This window comes from Nymphalis io, chromosome 27 (assembly GCF_905147045.1).
Source record: "Nymphalis io chromosome 27, ilAglIoxx1.1, whole genome shotgun sequence".
In the NCBI taxonomy this organism is placed as follows: Eukaryota; Metazoa; Arthropoda; class Insecta; order Lepidoptera; family Nymphalidae; genus Nymphalis; species Nymphalis io.
The window spans coordinates 5,341,570-5,364,220 of record NC_065914.1 but is presented as its reverse complement, the minus strand read 5'-3'; the positions used below and the strand labels follow the sequence as shown (position 1 = coordinate 5,364,220).

General features: G+C 33.8%; 2 protein-coding genes across 3 annotated transcripts; one reads left to right on the top strand and one right to left on the bottom strand.

The window, feature by feature from the left end:
- Positions 1-135: 135 nt before the first annotated feature.
- On the bottom strand, positions 136-18,586 carry LOC126778872 (ankyrin-3-like). Of its 2 annotated transcripts, none has more exons than XM_050502606.1 (10): positions 18,365-18,586; positions 10,747-10,862; positions 10,410-10,564; positions 5,965-6,097; positions 5,662-5,844; positions 4,671-4,776; positions 3,793-3,933; positions 2,648-2,739; positions 1,494-1,643; positions 136-457 (listed from the first exon to the last, which is right to left on the bottom strand). In XM_050502606.1, exons 2-10 carry the CDS (start codon positions 10,855-10,857, stop codon positions 137-139), a joined length of 1,392 nt encoding a protein of 463 aa, XP_050358563.1. In that variant the 5' UTR covers positions 10,858-10,862; positions 18,365-18,586; the 3' UTR covers position 136. The 2 variants fall into 2 exon arrangements, with proteins under 2 accessions (XP_050358563.1, XP_050358564.1); XM_050502607.1 differs by having other exon boundaries at positions 4,674-4,776.
- A 2,357-nt stretch (positions 18,587-20,943) lies between these two features.
- On the top strand, positions 20,944-22,482 carry LOC126778883 (glucose-1-phosphatase-like). Its single transcript, XM_050502625.1, has one exon. It carries the CDS (start codon positions 21,007-21,009, stop codon positions 22,192-22,194), a length of 1,188 nt encoding a protein of 395 aa, XP_050358582.1. The 5' UTR covers positions 20,944-21,006; the 3' UTR covers positions 22,195-22,482.
- Positions 22,483-22,651: the final 169 nt, after the last annotated feature.

Here is a 22,651-nt window from a genome sequence, read left to right as displayed (position 1 = left end):
ACAATTACCCCTTTACGCGAGGATTTATTGCCAGCTAGCAACACTTAATAAAAACTTAACTTAACTTATGGGCAAAGGATTTGACGTTCTGCCTCAATATAAAATAATGCCATGAATTAGACATACTTTTATACATTTATTTATACTCAAAAAGCAAGTAACTATGAAGAGTTATCGGTACTTCAAGTTTTTTAACAATATTTACGAGTGAGGTGCCAAAGAATTTCCGTAGATATATTCTCGCTTGAGCCAGTAAGGAAATTGGAGTCTTTGCGCTTTGAATTAAAGTCTCTTTTTGATTGGGTTTCAATACGTTATTTCTCTTAATCATACATAAGTCGAAGGCCTCTGCTGCTTCTAGAAGGCGATAGAATATGTGTTCGTATTCTTCGGAGGTGACATTTTGAAGGTGGTTTAGGATGCCGTCTGGGTCACGGAACTGCGTTTTCATTATCACCTGTAATTGTATTTTATTAAGTATGTTTAATACTAGCATCCGCCCGCGGCTACTCTCGCGTTTTAGGGGGAGGGGGATAGGTGTTACGTAGCTAAGATATCTTTTTCCAATTTTACCTAATCCAAATCCTTTCAATAGTTCTTGCGTGAATGCTTAACAAAGACCTATCTATCCATCATCACAAACTTTCACGTTTTTTTTTTTTTTTTTATAGAATAGGAAGGTGGACGAGCATATGGGCCACCTGATGGTAAGTGGTCACCAAACGCCCTTAGACACTGGCATTGTAAGAAATGTCAACCATCGTTATAGCCAATGCGCCACCAACCTTGGGAACTAAGATTTTATGTCCCTTGTGCCTGTAATTACACTGGCTCACTCACCCTTCAAACCGGAACACAACAATATCAAGTATTGCTGTTTTGCGGTAGAATATCTGATGAGTGGGTGGTACCTGCCCAGACGAGCTTGCACAAAGCCCTACCACCAGTGATGAGAGTTTATAATATCTTATCACGTAGGAGCAAACATCTTTACCATTTTGGTGCAAGATTCTGAACTGAATATAATCGATTAGTTAAAAATGTTTTAGAACTTCTTGCGATGTGTTTATTTTCTAAATAAATTATTCTAATTTCGTTACTACTTGTTAGAATTTCTTCACAGAAAATGTTAATAAATTAAAATTCGTCTTAACCATGGTTTGAGCCTGTATTATTCATTGAATATATTTGATGAATAGCTGAACGCCACAAGGCTATGTGTCAGTAGGGCATATATCGGATAACTCTGTCGTAATTGACACGTAAATACTGAATTGTTCTATAAATACACAAATAAAGCCTTAGTGATAATACAAAATGGAGACGAATGGCTTTGTGTGGGAATAATGCGGTTTAAGAAACAACAAATGTACAGAAATATACTCTGAAGAACACAGCAATATCGGCAGGTCATACCTATCTAGAAGCACTATTGAAAGTAATATCTATTTACTATTTAGGTTAAATATTCAGAAAATTCTAGAATCACTCACTCTTGCTCCATATCTGAGTAATAGGGCGATAGTCTCTGCGCAGGGCTCTGTGTTACTAGCGAGGTATTCCGCTAGGGCTGGTCGCAGTTGAGCGCCGTCATCTTCGTTGTACACTTTTAGATTTGGATCAGCACCACTTTCTAGAAGGATCTAGAAATAAGGAATTAATTTAAACAGCTGAACAAATAGGCGGTCTTATTGCCAAAAAAGAAATTCTACCAGACAACCTACAGTACAGGAGAAATATTGCCATATAAAAAAATAAAGAGACAGGTGGCATACAATATATTACATATAATAATAATAAAACTAGGCGTTTAGACAATTATAATATATTAATTAATAAATTATTTTGTAATGGTCATGGTTTATGATAATGTTATACTCCACGCGGTTACACTCGCTAAAACGTTACTAAGTATATATTATATAACTTTCTTAATAAATACACTATCAATTACAAGAAGGTATATGCAGATTAGTGCAATTAAAAAACAATCTCTTCATCTTTATATAATGGAAGACATGGGTACTCTGTCCTCTTCTGCGGTACAGAGAACGTTTATACAAAATTACTTGTTGACCAGTTGAGTAGTTAAGACGTGAACGAATTTATAATATTAGTAAGTATTGTAACGTCATGCCACATAATGACACGCTACATAAAGCCAAGCCAAGCCAAGCCAAGCCAAGCCAAGCCAAGCCAAGCCAAGCCAAGCCAAGCCATTACAACAAAACTTAATACCCGATCAGCTCATTTCGGAACGTGATTCGTTTTTTTTTACAAATTTTTGCTATGGCAACTATAATAACGAACGAGAGGATGTGTCAATGACAACGTAATAATAATAATAATAATATCCTGGGACATATTTCACACACGGCCAAATTAAGCTATAAAATTAAAAAAAAAATAATATATACTACATATACTACTTTTCTTTTGCAAATACATACTTATATAGATAATTAAACCCAGACTCAGGACAAACAGACATGTTCATGCACACAAATGTATGTGACGTAATGTCACGTAAAATAATAGTTATAAAAATGGAAAAAGTATTAAGACAGAAATAAAGACACGATTATTCATAAATTGCTATCATTATTATCTCCCGTTTCAGTACATATAAATGATAAATGTGTTCTACCTTAACAATTTCCTTTCTATTTGATATGTTGTCTGAACAGGCCACGTGTAGAGGTGTACCGATAACAGAGCTGGATGAATTAACTTGAGCACCTGTAATTAAAAGAAGTAATAATCATTAAGGCCATTATTTGCAAGCAAATAAAACTACGCAATAAAGTGAATGCACAAAATATATTATGATTAGATAAACTGGTTGTTGTAGGGAAGGTCGAAGGCAAAAGATCACGCGGTCGATTACCTACCCGCTGGTTCGACCAGATCCAAAATATAACGGGATTCAATATTCCGACTGCCCTGAGACAAGAGGACAGATTGGTGTGGAGAAAGCTAGTCGACACATCGGTGAAAGCACTTCAGGTAGGCCTTTCGTCAGCCGTTTGCCAGATGCCAATTATTAGTCAACGCCCATACACATTGGATATAAGAAACACTAATCTTTCCCAACAACGACAATGCGCTATCAAGCTTGTGATGATGAGAACAAGGAATATCCTTGGGCTTGTAGTTATACTGGCTCACTCATCCTTCAAACCGGAACAACCTTTTCTAATAATTGCTGTTTAACAGTAAAATATTTAATAAACGCGTGTTACCCAGCCAGACGGGCTTGCACAAAGCAATACTAAATATTCGTAGAAAAACTTGAGAATGTTGTTATTGCTGGAACACTTAACAAGACATTTATTCAACTTGAGATAGAACACCGTTCTCTGTGTAACGGTAGCATTCATTTCTTTAACTTCTTACTGCGAAGAGGATACCACTGGTTTATTAGTTGTTAGTCTTGCACTCGTTCAGCCACCCACTTCAATGTACATCGAGAGACATCTTTTTTTAACGCTGAAAAAACGCGTTACTTGTTTCCCCCACGGGAAAAATTGGGGGGTTTGTGGGGCTCGCCGGTATCCAAGGCGCCGAATGCGCCCCGAATATCGGAATACTCACTAAAAACCAGTAAACCCTTCCCGTCTTAACAAGGAGCGCCACGGGATCACTTTCGCATGCTACCGTGACGCTCTGACAGCCGGCCCGCCTATGCCTCCATTCTCTAGAGAGAGTTCCCAGGGTACTGTGAACTCCCATAGTCCCACATCGAGAGACACCTGCCCAGTTCAAAGAATTTATAGTATCGTTTAAACTCACCAGCTGATAAAAGTAGTTGGAGCATAGCCACGTCTCCCTTCAGTATCGCGAGGTCTAATGGACTCGGTTTGTTCAAGTCCGGACATTCGTAGTTCACTCTAGCTCCTTGCTTGATCAAGAGATTAACTACTTCTGTGCTGCCTGAAATTAAAATGTGTATAATAATGTTATATATTTGAATAGGGCAAATATTCGTGTCTAATTTCAAATGATATCTTTGGATAGTGTAAAATTTTAGGTGAAAATATTGTTAATAGGTAGAACTCCTTGTCTTATTGTTTCAACTGGTGGCTGGTCATTTTTAGTCCAGAGAATCGTTATTGTGATTCAATGGGAAAATGAAGCATTAACATTTTTGCCACCATTCCATACGGTTTATTTTGATTTTTATAAATTAATTTAAGTCCTCAATATAAATAAATATTAATTATATATAAAAATATACACTTATTTAAAAAAAAATCTTTTTTTTATATAGAGAGAAAGGGTCAGGTATAAAAAACTAGCCAATGTCTTTTCTTAGGGTTAAAGCTTGCTTCAGACCAAAATTCATCAAAATCTATGGTTCAGTGGTTTAGTCATAAAGTATAACGACTTTTGATTGCTTTTTTTTGTGCTGACAATACTGTCTGGTATTTTAAATAGTTCTTGTGTCAATAGGCAAATATAAAACAGATCAGTACCTGTTCCTCTTCGGTTTATTCAACCGAGTCAAATTTTGTTTTTGTTTTTCATTGTTAAACTATTATTACTATTGATAAACTTTAGTGTTACCAATAGAAAAAAATAATTAATAAGAGTGCTAAAAAAATGAGACACGCGAATGCTAGTTTAAATGAATGATTAAGATTATTTTTATTTGAAATTGAAAATCTCACCACCCAAAACAGCGTAATGCATGACCGTTCTGTAGTCATTCCTCGCGTCGGCGATCGCGTTGACGTCCGCGCCGTAGCTGATCAGCATCAGGACCGACTCGATGCCCTGATAAAGTACGTATATATATAAGTGAGGGCACATTTATATAAGATAATGTCTCACAATTATATATATATATTACTTACAATACTATGCCATATTATAGAAGAATTAACTCCAAACTCACTACAGAACCGGAAAAGTCAAAAATGAGAAAGTGATATGCGACATTGACTACACTTATTATATCATTTAAAGGATATACGAATCATTATAGCGTATCACCGTAAGTTTCGAACATTTGACGAGTGAAATACGAAGTGAGTACGTAAAGAACAGGACTGGGGCCGAATTCTACTAATCTATATCGATTACGATACGTTCCCGATTCGATTCCGATCCGATTATCCGATATGATGTTAACATATACCGTTGTGTCAAAATCCAGCTTAATTATTAACCTTTATGCCAATAGTCGATAATGAAATTAAAGAATAGGAAAACGGATAAACGGCAACAATCACGCTTCGATTCGATTGCGACTAACTAGTACTAACAATTTGCTAGTAGATTTAGCTCCCTGATAAAAACAGCAATACGTAGTATCGTTAGGTGAGTGGCTCATTGGAACTATATATATGCACAAGGGACATAACATTAGTTAGTTCCTTAGTTCCCAAATTTGATGGCACATTGACGACTCAAGAGATGGTTAATATTTCTTACAATGTCAATGTCTGTTGGCGGTGGTGACAATGCTTTTTAAATTAAGAAAAAAATATAAAAATAAACAAAGAATATATATTATAACTGAAATAGTAAACTCTTCGACACAACCTTAATGTTGACATTAGTAGCAGATAACAAGATAGTGGATTCATCCAGAGCTAACAGCGCCTTCCTTCAAGTAACCTTATCTAACGTTGATTTGTTTAGTCAGTTAAGCCTTACCTTTCTTTGCCTAGCAGCCTTCATCAATGGTGTCAGGCCAGCTCTGTCTCTCGAGTCAGGGTTGGCTCCAAACATCAGCAACAGCTCCAAATACTCAGGATCCGAGACTAGATTGATTTCTGAACCGAAGAAGTAACGTTTGTTTGGATCAGCACCGTGTTCTAGAAGAAGACGGGCCACTTCCTGGAATACAAAAGGAGTTGAATGTAGGGTAGGACTTTTTAAAATACTATACCTTTTATTCACAACAAATATTTCTATAGCTAAATAAACCTAAATGGGCAAGTTACAAATAATACTTACATAATGTCTGTTACGTATTGCAAGTCTGAGGGGTTCATCGCAGAGTGTTGTCCGAGGGAACTCCTCGCCGGTATCTGGACGGTAATCAACAGCGGCTCCACTCTCCAGCAGCAGCTTCACTAGCTCTTTGTACCTGGTGGAAGAAAAATATACTAAAAAAAATCTAAAAAATTTAGGCTTCTATGCTTATTCAGGTAATATAATTGATTAGTTTATAAGCTGATGCGTGCAAAGAAGTGTATATATAGTTTAAGATTAAACATAAAATTTGCAAATTATTAAAATAGTAATTGAAATGAAGTCGCTCAAATCGAATTTGGTCACATCGGCAAATTTTCACAACTTTGGCTTTATAAGATTGAAGATCCCAAGGTCCTGAACTCCTGCGTTGGATATTTAAAAAGTTATAGGGTTTTTTGTTGAAAAATCCTGACGATAAACTTAACACAAGTCACATAGGTATTGCAGCAGATAAGCAGCCAATATATGTTATGGAACACTTGTCACCGGCTATTAAGTCTTTACATGCAGCAGCTCGAATAAAATCTAAAGAAAAAAAATACAGATTTGTGTGGGTTAGACAGGGCAAGGTATTTATGAGAAAGACAGAACATTCAGAATGTATTTATGTAAAAAATCATACTGTTTTGAATAATATCCAGTAAATTGCTTTGCTCTCTAAACTCATAGATCATTTTAGTGTTTCATGTTATAAAATTCAACGGTCTTAATATATACTACCAGAACGTCCGAGGTCTCCGTACTAAAACTCATGACTTCATCTGCAATTTATCGTGTACTAATTATGATGTTATTATATTAACAGAAACGTGGCTTAATAATAAAATAGAGAACCATGAAGTATTCGACAACCGTTATACAGTATACAGAAGAGATCGTGATAGTTTACTTTTACATGGTAAAAAAGATGGTGGTGGAGTTTTAGTGGCGGTCTCAAATAAACTGAAATCAATGCGACTCAGTTTTTGTGAAAGTCAGTGTGAAGATCTTTGGATAAATATTGAACGAGAAAATTGTCACGATGAGTGTAACTCAATTGCATTATGTGCAGTTTATTTGCCTCCTCCCGTCAGCCGTAATATGCTATCTAATTTTATCAATAATTTTAATAGTAGAATTGCAGAGAATAGACAAAATGTTATGCTCGTGGGTGATTTTAATTTAAGTAATATCAATTGGTTCGCTACTGATGATAATGTTATTTCTAATAGTTCCTTAGGAAATTTGCTAGTTGATTTTGCATCTCTCAATAATTTAGTTCAACATAATAACATTAGTAATAACAATAATAAAATATTAGACTTAATATTCAGTAATCATAATAACATAAAAATTAGTAAGTCTATTTTGCCAATAGTGCCTCCAGATCACCACCATCCTCCCTTAGATATATTAGTTTCTTATTCATCAGGAACTTCTTTAAAAGGTAATGTTATTGGTGATAAGAAGAACTATTTTAAAGCTGACTACGTAAGTATAATTTCAGAATTAAATAATATCAATTGGTTAAGCGAATTTTGTAATTGTAAGTCAATAAACCTAATGATCGATAAATTTTATAAAATTTTGAACAAATTGATCGAAAAATATGTACCAAAAAAGAAACAAAAAGGTAAACAATATCCTCCATGGTTCACTAAGGAAATGATAAATTTATATAAAGAGAAACAAGTTTTTTTAAATAAATACAAAATATATAAAAACCCACTTGATGAAATTTCATTACGTCTTTTGAGCAAACGTTGTGCAGATTTATCGAAAATTTGCTACAATAATTACATTAAGATTGTTGAAGAAAATATTAGTAGAAATCCTAAATATTTTTGGTCATACCTTAAGGGCAAACAAGATAATAGTACCGCACTCCCAGGCATAATGACTTACAAACAAAAAGTAATGAAATCGGGATCAGAAATTTGTAACGAATTTGCCTTGTATTTTGCTTCTGTTTACACACAATCTCAAAGTTCATATACATTACCATCTTATGGTAATCAATGTAAACATGACTTTGGAGCGTTCACTAATTTTGTAATATCGCGAAGACAGATTTATCAATACTTAAAAAGACTTGATATAACTAAAGGGACAGGTTATGATAATATCCCTCCTATATTTACTTCTAAATGTGCATGGGTACTAAGTTTCCCTTTATATTTATTATACAACGAATCACTTCGCTCAGGTGTTTTTCCCGATAAGTGGAAAATAGCTAGGATCGTACCAGTATATAAGTCCAAGGGTAGTGAGTGCATTGAGAATTATAGACCGATTTCCATACTTTCCACTTTTGCCAAAGTATTTGAAGCAATAGTTTACCCATATCTAGAATGTCATGTAAAGCAAATGAATAATAATAACCAGCATGGCTTTATAAAGGGTCGATCTACAACATCAAATCTTGTTTCGTACAGTGAATTCATTGTGCCAGCTATTGATAACCACAAGCAAGTTGACGCAATTTATACCGATTTAACCAAGGCTTTCGACAAAGTTTCGCACGATATTTTACTCTTAAAACTAAGCAAGTACGGATTCAATGGTAATATGCTTGAGTGGTTCAAATCATATTTATACAATAGACAACAATTTGTTGTCTTAAAAGGTTTTAGCTCGAGTCTATATAAAGCCTGCTCCGGGGTTCCTCAAGGGTCACACTTAGGACCTTGGCTCTTTAATATCTTCATTAATGATATTTGCGATACGGTACATTATAGTAGAGTATTTTTATTTGCGGACGATTTAAAATTAACAAAAGTAATAAACAACTTAGCTGACTCAGAGCTCTTGCAGGTGGATATTAATGCTATATATAATTGGTGTAAAAATAATAAAATGGAATTAAACGTCAGTAAATGCAAGCATATAAAATTTACGCGAAATCTCAATATAATCAAAACAATATATAGCATTGATAACATCAAGTTGGAGGAAGTTTTTGAAATAAGTGATTTGGGTGTCATTTTTGATGACAAGCTTACTTTTGTCCCGCACTTCAATAAAATAATTACGAAAAGTTCCAAAACGTTAGGATTTTTAATTAGAAATGGTAAACACTTCACGAATAACACGAAAAAAATAATCTATAACGCTTACGTGCGTAGTGTACTGGAGTACGGTAGTGTTGTGTGGAATCCTTGTTACAATGTACATCGTCTGCGTATAGAGAGAATACAGAAGCGATTTGTATATCACCTATCCAGAAACAAAAAAACCTCATACAATAAATCTAATAAAAATTACAGCAATCTCTTGAAAGACTTTAATATGGATAGTCTCTCTGTACGCAGACAATTGTTAGATCTCTCTTTCCTATTTAAGATAATTCGTAACGAGATCGACTGTACTTACTTACTTGAAAAGATATACTATCGTATTCCAAGGCGCAATGTTCGTAGTTTTCTGGGCACTTTTGATGTCAGAATATCAAAAACGAAATTAGGATGTAATGCACCAATGCCTAGATCATCACGGTTGTACAATGGTTTTTGTCAAGATCTAGATATTTTTAATGACTCTGCCATGATTTATCGTAAACGGGCGCTAGAATTGTTGAGAGATGTAAATAAATAATAAATAAATAAATAAATAATAAATAATGTTATCTTAATTTTATTTTGTATTAATTAGTATATTTTTAGTAATTTTTTTTTTTGTAACGTAAACTTTGCATGAATTTAATGAATTATTTAATTTTAATTTGTACCTATATCAATTTCAAACTATTTGTGTTATTAATTTTAATTTTATTAAGTGCATGTTTATTTTTTTATGATCTTTAATTTGTACCAATTTGGACATTTTTTTTTTTTTTTAATCTTTCTACTCATGTTGCTATAATTATGTGTTAATGTATTTTTAAAACAAATATTGTAATTGTTGTGGCTTCTTTAAAAAGCTTCACATGTTAGCTATGTTCACTAAATTGTTTTACATTTGTCATTAAAACATGTAGTAGCTACTAGTGGTCCTTAAAATAAATAAAATAAAAATAAAAAATCTCTAGCAACCCGGAGTTTGAAAATTGGCAGTGTTTAAGCTCCTAGGCCTCGCAAAGTACGTAAAACCATTTGTCTTACACCTGAACTCTTTCGGTTGTGTCCGATTTGTAGTCTGTTTGGGATTATGAGAACAAGGGATAGTGCTTGCGAAAACGATTGTACACTATGAAATCTCGTGAAGTTGTTTAGTCTCTCATGAGAATGGTCGCCGTTGCCGAAATTAGCCAGGAATTTCATTCATTATTCTTTTCAGCCATCTATTGTAATCAAGCAGTATCAATATCAACTAATTGTCAAACTGTTCTTATATAACAGCTGTTGCAGAAATAATAAATTGTCTTAGGCTTTACTTTTAAGTAAGCAAGTCAGACACACAGCTTAATTATTAATTATTGGAAAAAAAGAAGTTTTAAAATTATTTACCCATGTTCAGCGGATAGATGCAGGGCGCTGTATCCGCAATCATCTCTAGCGTTGATGTCACATCCTCGTACAAGCAGCAGCCTCGTCGCCTCCAAGTATCTCTGCCAGATGGCGTAGTGCAATGGACGTAGACCTTGTGTCACAGGCTCGTTTACCTGTATAAATAAAGGAACGATTCCCATAACTATACAAACTAATGATATCACAACAAATCAAGACTTCTTTTTACGTCACAGAAACTAGAACAGAACTAGTGCAGATAAGTTTTTTTTTTTTAGTAAAACAATACTTAAGTGTCTAAGGTTGGCATTACTGTATGACAGAAAAAAAATATTACCTTCGCCCCACAAGCGAGCAATATGCGTATTTCATCCAAGGGTACCATACGGATGATGGAGTCAGCTAGTTCACGCTGAAGCGACTTGTCAGCTATAACCTCGGACGGCATGATCGCTGAAAACAAAAGAAAAATAAAAAAAAATTAATATCAGTCTGTCAATGTCCTGCTGTTAAGTTTAAGCTTCTTCTCTTTTTGTGGACACTAACCAAAAAATTGAATAAATCTATCATCTAGTAAAGACAAGTGACGTAAGCATTTATATCCGGATAAAACAAAAGTATCGCTAGACACCGTGTCTGTTTGTATTGCGTTGCGAAATTACAAACAATTATATAAAATACTAAACATCACATGTTATTTATATTGCACGCCAGTCACGCTTCAGTTTCGACCTATGTTTTGGCGTTAGTGTCTCAATTGTATAACAATCATGTGTATAAAAACACGTGGTTTCTACTACTACATGAGTTTTTTGTGTTTTTAATATTACTTCAGGCAATTTTACCACATGTGTATTCCACCAACTCGAATTATAGCAGCGTGGTGGAATAAGCTCCAAAACCTTTTCCTCAAAAAAGGAGAGAAGGCTTTAGCCCAGCAGAGGGACGTTCATAAGCTGTTACTATGGCTACTTATCGAGAAATGTTCGACAAGTTAGTTGAACGGTTTCTGTCATTATCGAGCGGATATGTCGAAATCACGTTGACGATGTCGCTTCTGGATAGCTTAAGTGAATTCGACAACAGAAAAACCTAATAAGTTGGTGTGTGCTTAGCTAGACTATTTGAGATTAGTTACCATGATCGAAATTGGTTTAAGTATATCATCATTATATTAAAATTAAGAGTGCCATCAGCGATGGGCTCCGCGCGTAATATAAAAACACGCTTATTTCTAATATTCCTCTATTATTTATATATATTTACGGATGTTAAGGCCATGGTTGCAACAACACTTGGCTAAGACCTTGTCTCCCCTGGGCTTAATCCCTTATTCCACTATGATGCTCGAATACGGTTTGGTGGATAAATATTTGCAGAATTTCAGTGAAATTTGACACATAAAAGTTTCTCGATGTTTTACGTTATTTGTTTATAAGATGAATTATAAGCTCAAATGAAAGATATGAATAATCATTGATGCTTGTCCGGGCTCGAATCGCATTCTTCCTTAAGATTTATGATCTCGATTCATTAACTATGGCATTGATTAAAATCATTTTACCGTACAATAAAGTCGCACGCAATAGACGTATGTGACCATTTACCATCGATGGCAAAATATAACCTAAAGGTTGGCGACCCTAATATAAGCATTAGAGGATGTCTCTCAACACTTAACTCGTGATCAAAAATGCTAAGAAAATCAAAACAAAGATGGCGATAATCCAAGCAGATTGACGCCAAACCGAAACAGCGAGTGACATCACGTTAAACAAAAGATTAGTTGATAATATTTCAACACCTACGTCTTTACAAATGCTAATTAATGTTAAAGTTTTCTTTAAAGTAAAATATTTATTCATCGTATCGTTTAACTTAATAATTAGTGACATATAATTTTTTTAAAAGAGCTCTTCGTTTGAGAAGGTTATTAAGTTATAAATATTATGTAAGAAATAAAAAGAATGTTTTTAAACTCTATTCAAACAAATAAACTTGATGAAATATATGTTCATCAACCAGTATTACAGGTAACATACCTATGATAATAACGAATACCTCAGGTAGTCATAATTAATTAATGGAATGCTTATTATTGTTAGGAATGTGTCAAATCTTGAAAAAGCAATAAATTGTCTATCCCAATATTCTTGATTAGTATCCGTATAAAGTCTATGTTAGTTGACTTAGGACAATATTTATATATAAACAGTGTATGGTTGAATAAACAAAAATTAATTACTAATAGTAACGATAATACAATTATCACACATCGTTGTTTAATGAAATTGTCATCAAATATTAATATACATCTATTTACTAACAATATCTGAAGACAAATCATGGTTGCTACATCACTTTTTAATAGTTGGCTACGAAAATACTTCACGACTTGAAACCTGGGGTTTGTATTCAGGACAGGATCTGCATTCTAACAACTAAACAGCTACATCTCGTTATCACAAAAGAAAACTACGAGGGAAAAAAATCAATCAACACATTTTCCTACAAAGGTTTAAAGTTCGGGAAACCCGAACTTATTACATGTAATTTCACATATCGTTCCAATTTGGATAAACGCCAACCATTTCTACCTGATATTTTGTTTTGGAAGATCTAATATAATTAGTGGGACCATCACAATTTGGTCGCACAGGCCAATAACCTTGATCGTTTATTTCAGCGTGGATAATAGATGACGCCACGTGTGTTTTGTTTATCATTTATTTTTTTGTCAATTGCGTTTTGCTTATAGATCGCCAGTAAGTTGTTTTTCTTTTTCTTTGTGTTATTGTTCTTCGCCTTTATTTTTTTTTTATGAAATAGGCGAACGGGAAAATTGTCCACTCGATAGAAAGATAGTCACTGAACTCATAAACATTGTAAGAAATATTAACCACCAAATTCAGTTTTTAAGACATTTGTATAAATTACACTTTGTTAGATTTTGCACGAGATTCAACAATCATTTTTGTCAGACATAAATACATATTCAGAAATTACAAAAAGCAATATTGAATAGTTTATGTGATATTACGGTTTAAATTTAGACATATAATTTTAAAGTAATAAACATTTCAGTATTTAAACAGTCAGAAATCGTTAATAAATAATTATTATTTTGCATTTCCAACTTCCTGTGTTAATTCAAGCTCACGATGAACGTCTTTCGTCTGTTAAAACTGCCAACCAGAGCACCGTTGCTATGGAAACGATAAGAACTATCTATAGAAACAGAATTCGAGGATATGTGATCTACAAAATAATTCAATAGATTGCATTATTTATTAAAAACTTTTTTTTTTATAGAATAGGAAGGTGGACGAGCATATGGGCCACCTGATGGTAAGTGGTCACCAAACGCCCTTAGACATTGGCATTGTAAGAAATGTCAACCATCGCTTATAGCCAATGCGCCACCAACCTTGGGAACTAAGATTTTATGTCCCTTGTGCCTGTAATTACACTGGCTCACTCACGCTTCAAACCGGAACACAACAATATCAAGTATTGCTGTTTATTATAATATATAAAACCTATAATGTGTTTAATAAGTTAATTTATGAACAAAAAGTTTATCGAACAAACTTCTAAATCTCAAAGTCTGCGTTCGAAACAAAATGGCCGAGAGAAATGGCGTCCCGAAATAGCACAGTTGTTTGACCGGAACCTTGACACTAAACAACTCCGTTTGGCATTAAAAAACAGATTTTAAACAGGATTTCAGGTCAATATACGACGTAGTGTCTAATTGTTGGTACGTATTAAAATTATGTGTGTTGGTTGTTTATAATACCTGTCTAATTATTTAATAAAACTAGTGAGGTAAAACTATGGGATTATTAAAATCTGTTTGATAAAATATTTGACAATTCCCCAGAAGGCTATGTGTGGTTTCAAAAAATATATTTGGAGTGATGATAATAATGATACATATATATATCTATAAATTATCAGATTTTCTTTTAATTTTGTGTGACGCGACATGTATATACATATGTGTCTTGTGTTTTGTTTCACATCAAAAAAGTAATGAGGTTCTCAATTCAGTTGTATTTTTTTAGAACTTTTTTATAGAGAAACAAATAGTAAAAGATAAAGTAATTTAATTGAACGCGAACATAAAAAAAGACCAATACAGTTGCCACTAATAGATAATTTACAGAATATGAGCAAAATAAATTAAGATTAAATTAAAAATTTAATCATTAAAAAATCATTAAAAAACAATATATTAATAATAATAATAATGTTTAGATCGATAACAAATTAGATTTCAATACAAAGAACGGAGGCGAAAACAGTTTTAATTCTCGCGTATGTAAAATAACGTGTAGGCGTCTGTTTATAAACGCGTAACAACAAGTACGCATTCAATTCGGATCCAAATATATCTGTCCCGTTTACCTGTGAGATTTTAATAACCTCAATTTTCTATATTATAACTTTCTCGTACAACGCACTTGTTGAATCTCTCTTTCTTGTTGTACTTTCGAGAATAATCCAACTTTAATGACGTGGTTGTGAATAGAAACATTTATATGTAAATCAATCAATCAATCAATCAACATCGTTGTCCACTGCTGAACATAGGCCTCTCCCAAGGTGCGCCAAAGCTCCCTGTCCTCCGCCTTCCGCATATATGTAAATATAAAGCCTTAAATATATGCAAATAAAAATTAAAAACAATTAATGTACAAATCACGATCGCGTGGAATGGTGGCAAGAATGTTAGCAGCGTTTCTCCTTTGAATCGCAATTCCGTTCCATTGGGTGAAAAATGAAACGGCTCTCCTGTGACCAGTAGAAGCAATGACTCCATAAAATTGTACCCTTTCCCTTTATAATCACTCACTGTCCTAAGGTTAGAAGAGATACGCTGCTTAGCGATAATGCCTATTGCACGTCGTTCTACTTTCTTATGTGCTAATATATATTAGTAATAATAATAAATGAACATAACGATAATATCCAAATGTATTAATATTGTATACTAGCTAATGCTTGGCACGCGTTGCTAAGCCTCTATATATTTATTTGTAAACAATTATTGGATACGTCCATCGCGTCACCAACAGCACGCACCTAGATGCTGAAGTAATATTCTGTTTATAAATATTTTATGAGTTACCTACGGAAATGTAATTGGTGTCTACTCAATAAGAACTACTTTTAATGGTGGTAGGGCTTTGTGCAAGCTCGTCTGGGTAGATACCACTCAATCATCAGATATTCAATTGCATATCATCAGTATTTGGTATTGTTGTGTTCCGGTGTAAAGTGTGAGTGCGCCAGTGTAATTACAGGTACAAGGGACATAACATCTTAGTTCTCAAGGTTGGTGGCGCATTGGCGATGTAAAGGATGCTTAACGTTACTAACAATGCCAATGTCTATGGGCGTTGGTGACCACTGACCGTCAGGTGGCCCATATGGTCGTCTGCCTACCTATAATATATAAAAAATAGAAAATTAACTCTTCTAATCTCAGATATATTATCTTAATAATTAATTTTTTGAATTAAGTGATTAATAAGTTAATTAGTTTTCCACAGAACAGCACATTCTCGTCTTCATCTTTCAAATATAGACGATTCATTTGTGATTTTCATTCGATTCAAAAAAGTAACGAAATAATCTTATTTGGTTACTTTTGGATGCTATAGGTAGGCGAAGGGACAAACGGGCCACCTGATGGTAAATGGCCACCTGTTGACGTTGGCGATGTAAGCATAATAACCATCCCTTACAACGCCAATGTGCCACACCTTGGGAAATACGACGCTGTGTTCCTTGTACCTATTATACTGGATTACTCCCACACCACTGCTTAATTTCTGTTTATAATTCATCTCGTGCTTTTCGGTGAACGAAAACATCGTGAGGAAACCTGCATGTGTCTAATTTCATCGAAATTCTGCCACATGTGTATTCTACCAACCCGCACTGGAGCAGCGTGGTGGAATAAGCTCCAAACCTTCTCCTCAAAAAAGGGAGAGGAGGCCTTAGCCCAGCAGTGGGACATTTACAGGCTGTTACTGTACTGTACTGTACTCCCACACCGCAACGCAACTGTACTAAGTATTGCTGTTTAGCGGTACAATATCTGATGAGTGGGTGGTCCCCATCTACCCAGCTACGACGAGCTTGCATAAATCCCTACCACCTAGTAAAGCTTATTACTTATTAGCAAAGCCAACGTATTTATCAAACAATAATTCAAATTTGTCACTTTTAGTATAATGATTGAAAATTTAATCATCTAATATCAAGACCGTAAGGTTACCTGTCTGTCGGTATTCTACAAGATATATTTCGGAGAGTGTGCTCAGGGACTATTTAATTCGGTTCCCCCGTCACCTTTTTACCACAGAACTGCGAGGCATCGAAAAGATCTGCACCCGTATGTAGTTGACGTATTTAAGACACGTACGAAACGATTTGCTTCCTCGTTTCTGATACGCACCGCCAAGGATACCTTCCTACCTACAATATGGGTACCTTCAAGTCAAGAGTGAATAGGCATCTTCTAGGCAAGCGCGCTCCACCTTAGACTGTATCTTCACTTTCCATCAGGTGTGATAACAGTCAAGCGCTAGACTATACATTAAAAAAAAGACCGCGTAACATTTAAATATTTAAGAATTAAACCATAATATATAATATTTAGTAGCCACACTATTAACGTATAAACAATATTGGTAAATATAACAATATTGGTAACTATAAGCCGTGTTAACGTACTTACGTGATACTCATTCATGTAAAAATTATTATTTTCAGGAAATCGCATGTCGTAACTTCTAAGCCGATTTGATAAATTATTAATTTTTTTTAAATTTTTTTTAAATTTTTAAATTAATTATTTGCTGCCAACTTCAGTTCTGTTCTGCAGTATTGTTTCAAAACTCGTGAGTAAATCCGCGTTAATATTCTATTTACATGAAGTTCGAATTTCGCGCCTTTTTGTTACGGTTACTAACGGTTTTTAGCGGGTATGCGACGAAAAGACGATACAATTTTTTTTTTTTCTAAAATTGTGTACATACACAAAGGAATCATAGATAAAATATATTATTTTCTAATGTCTATCATTGTCATAATTCGTAATGTAAGCGACAATTTAATGTTATGTGAAATATTGACCAGGTCGACTATTGTCTAATTCCAATATCTAGTAATAACTCAATATAAATATTATATACTGAAACCAGACAAAGCACAATCATTCGTAATGAAAAACACTGTATTCTTTAGTTACCCTTTTGTAGTATCGACAGACAGACATCGACATTTTGAGTACGGCTATTCTGCAAGACCAATCTCGAAAACCACCGCAGAAATCGGTCGTGAAATTTCGTACTATACGACATTGATCATAATAATTATGACATTTCAAGAATACACCCATCAAAATAGTATTTGTCACCATAAGTTGATTGTCAACATTTCACGGTTGAGTAATAAAGTGAGTTCTTCCGGAATAGCACTGCATAACACGAAATACATTCTTATTTTGATTGAAAATAAGGATTTTCATTTATGCTCAAAGCCATAAAGCATAATCTATAAATTAAAAAAAAAAGTGAGTGAGATTATAAACAACATAATAAATTGTATCCGAATGATTTTCTACGCAGAAGTTCCTTACTCTCGTCTTGCTGTCTGTTGGGCAGAGGAATTCTAAATATCGAGATAAACAATGCAGGTGTTCAAGATTAATCAATAGACGCAAAGTATTACGTGTAATTTTTTTTAAATAGTCTTGATCCATTTTTTTTTCTTAAATAAGACCCGCTTATGTAAGATTCATGTCTCAAATTGGATTTTAGACAAACAAGGGAAATTATAACATCAAAAATATAAAATAATATCCGTAGTATTATTCTCGCTGTATCTTAATAATATATATTATGTGTTTTAAATGTCTAATAAAAAATAAAAAAACTTACCTGATATATCAATCAGTATCCAAAACACAAGGATGAATGACACAAAGCCTTTGTTCTAAATCTTATGAAATGAAAGCGCGCAATTTTTATCCCGCGCTTTTAATCTGACGTTTGAATTTAATTTAATAATTTCAGAATGCAAACGTGATTTATAAAATAATATTTCTTTTTAGCTTTCAATTTAATGCAAAACAAACTGTAACGTTATTATTCTAATGCAGTAAAGCGTCAACTGTGATGGCATCGGGGAAGCCATGCCTGGAGTAACGCCAAAATGGCCACTTGCCAAGTACGAAGTATGAATAAAAGGTAAAAGTATGAATTTCGGGATGTCTGTTTATTTTCCTTTATAAATTAATTATACAATAATTAAAATGTATAAAACAATAATATATTATATACTATGTTATTTATTATGTTTTGTATATTATTTTTGTTAGGTACATATATTGTCACAATCATGATGATTATTATGCGATTATGAGGAAAAGAGCTGCATCTATACCACACAGAACTAGAGGCAGTCGCAAATTAGCAAATAATTATTTTATGCAGATTTACTGGCAAATAGGCCACCTGAAGGTCAGGTTACCACCGCGCTGGAGCTGTAATATATCGCCAACGTGCCACCAATCTCATCGAAATGACATGTCCATTGTACTTGCTGACCCTTTATACACTGACCCTTTATAAATCGGGATACTATGTAGGGCTACTTAGCGGTATAATAAGTAATGACTGGATGGTACCTACCCAGGTCCACAAAACCCTACCACCAAGTAGTTTTATGATTCCTTAAAAACATTTGAAGACCAGTAGTTTCTGAAAAACACGAAACCCTTATTATTATACTACGTTAACAATAATAATGATAACATATAAAATATACAAGCGTCAAAAAAAAAAAAAAAAATTTCAAGAATGATACGAAGCAAGTTTTTACTGAACGCTGTAGTGTTACTAAATAGCAACAATTACCCTATTTTATTGAAACGCACGTGAAACAACGCACTACGTACAACTAAGCACCTTTACAAAGACTTTCACAAGATGGTAGGGCTTTGTGCTGACCCGTTCGGTTTGAAGGGTGAGTGAGCCAGTGTAACTACAGGCACAAGGGACATAGCATATTCGTTCCTAATATTGGTGGCGAATTGGCGATGTAAGGAATGATTAATATTTCTTGTGCAATTAATTTACTTTTGTTTTAAGTGACATTGGTTGGAACCTAAAATTCTATCAGAGAATAATAGAATTGTATGTAAGACAAAGAATCGTATGATGACTCGTAAAGTTTTCAGTATAGACAATAGACATAGGGATGTTAAAATTTTCTAAATGTTTTTAAGGATTAATAGCAAGTAATATAAATGTAAAACGAGCTCATGAAACAAATCACATCCTTCGGAATTAACTTTAAAATAAATTATTTAATTTTTTATGTGATTTGTTTCATGAGCTCGTATATATATATATTAACAGCCTGTAAATGTCCCACTGCTGGGCTAAGGCCTCCTCTCCCTATTTGAGGAGAAGGTTTGGAGCTTATTCCACCACGCTGCTCCAATGCGGGTTGGTGGAATACACATGTGGCAGAATTTCGATGAAATTAGACACATGCAGGTTTTCTCACGATGTTTTCCTTCACCGAAAAGCACGAGATGAATTATAAACAGAAATTAAGCACATGAAAATTCAGAGGTGCTTGCCCGGGTTTGAACCCACGTTCATCGGTTAAGATTCACGCGTTCTTACCACTGGGCCATCTCGACTTATATATATATTTATATGTTTATTTATATATATATGTATATTTCATTTAAAATATATATAATCTCTTGTTTTACCAGTTATATTAATTAAAAAGAAGCAGTTACATGTTTTTATAGATTAAAATAGAATAAATTTTAGACATTTACATAAGTACTCTACTTAATTTATAACAGTTTTTTTTTGTTTTTTTTTATAGATTAGGAAGGCGGATGAGCGTATGGGCCACCTGATGGTAAGTGGTCACCAACGCCCATAGACATTGGCATTGTAAGAAATGTTAACCATCGCTTCAATCACCAATGCGCCACCAACCTTGGGAACTAAGATGTTATATCCCTGGTAATTACACTGGCTCACTCACCCTTCAATCCGGAACACAACAATACCAAGCACTGCTGTTTTGCGGTAGAATATCTGATGAGTGGGTGGTACCTACCCACACGAGCTTACACAAAGCTCTGCCACCAGTATTTTATATTAAAATATTGTTATAAAGTTAATCCATCACTTATTAATTCAACGTGTGTTGAGTTCACTTTGTGTGCACTTTTCATGTAGTTTACGACCCTGCAGGTTAGTTTAAGAAAATAAAAGTAAATCGCACTTATCAATAAGAAAACAGTGACTACTTGTACAAATAGGAAGCTATTATTGTTTATTATCAAATTAATCACTATTATGAAGCATTAAGAGACCTTGACTCTCGAGTAATCACTAAATAATAATTGTTCATTCGTGATAGCTGTTCTATTATCACAAGAGCGTGATGAAATACGCTTTAGTTGAATGAAATCCGTATTGCCGATGCGATCGAGCGAAACGGTAATTAATAATTGTGCAAATATATTTCGTTTCGTTAAAAGAGAAAAATGGCGGGAAAGTTTGACGTTTATATATTTTTTAATTTGTTTTTAATAGTTATTGGACATGAACTGAAACAAGTTTGTATATTAAGTAGGCATAATGTCCGTACACCGTTGACAGCTAAATTGGAACATTTCTCGCCGAATGTTTGGCCGGATTGGAATCAAGAGCCTGGTTTGTTGACAGCGAAAGGTACAAGACTAGAAGAATATATGGGTGATTATATATCGAAGTGGCTTAAAAAGGAAAAGTTGTTAGGTGAAAGCTGTCCAGATAAGGATTCCGTTCTTATTTATGCAAATACGAGGCAAAGAACACGTCAATCTGCAAAGGCGTTTGTACGAGGTGCGTTTAGTTCTTGCAATATAAATGTTCACAGCATTAACTCTGAAGAAATGGATCCTATATTTAATCCGGTCTTTAGAAATACATCGGATGTCTTAAAAAACGTTATAGTTAAAGAAATGCAGCAAAAACTAAACGAACTACATCTCAAAGGATCATATGAAGAATTAGAAGGAATTATTGATATAAAAAATTCTGATGCTTGTAAAATTAATAATATATGTAGTTTTGTTGATATGAAAGATGTTATTTATTATGAAATCGGACATGAACCTAACATCAAAGGTCCATTAGCTTATGGGAATTCTATTGTAGATTCATTTTTAATGAGTTACTATGAAGGAATGCCATTAGAAAAAGTAGCCTGGGGTAGTATCGATAGTTCTGTCAAGTGGAAGTCACTCGCCGAAATAACAAAGGCAAACCAAAACGTTCGCTTCAATAGTACAGTTTCAGCTAAAGAAATAGCAAAACCGTTGACAAATTACATGAAAGCATTATTCGAAAATAGAAACGCGCCAAAATTCGCTCTATTACACGGACATGATTCGAATTTAAATTCAGTAATGGCGGCCATTGGTTTTAAGCAGTATGAGTTGCCAGATCAATATGAATTAACGCCAATAGGCGGGAAATTAGTTTTTCAAAAATGGCACGACGATGACTTGGATTTAGATTTGTTGAAAGTGCATTATGTTTATCAAACTATTAAACAATTGCGAGAAGAAATAAAACTATCGAATGAAAATCCCCCTCGTTGGGTAGAAATGGAAATTGTGGGATGTCCAAAGGACAAACAAGGATATTGTCTCTGGGATGATTTTATGAAAATATTAAAGATGATTTAATTTAAGTTGTAATATTATATATAAATATTTTTTTTCCATTATTTCGATAGTTGTGATACTTTGAAAAAAATTTAATGGGCGTGTAAAAAGTGGCCACTTTTTTATTATTAAGTATAAATAATAGTTGATTTATATCATTAGATTCAATTTTATAACTAAAACCAATAAAATACAATTGTAAGTTTAAAATTAAGGACAGCTAGTTCTGTGCTAGTAATTATACCAATGGGTTTTAAATCCCTTTAAAGCAATCTGAAAACTTTCAACCATTTACCTATATATGTTTAAATACTTGTCAATCATATATCATATTGTAATCTAAAATGTAGTTAAATACTCACATAAATGTATAAGGTTGTAAAGGCAAAAAATTGTAATACCACATAAATAATATGTGTAACCATTTATTACTTATTTTATTTAACAAATAAAATGTTGTTTTCATTTCGATACCAGA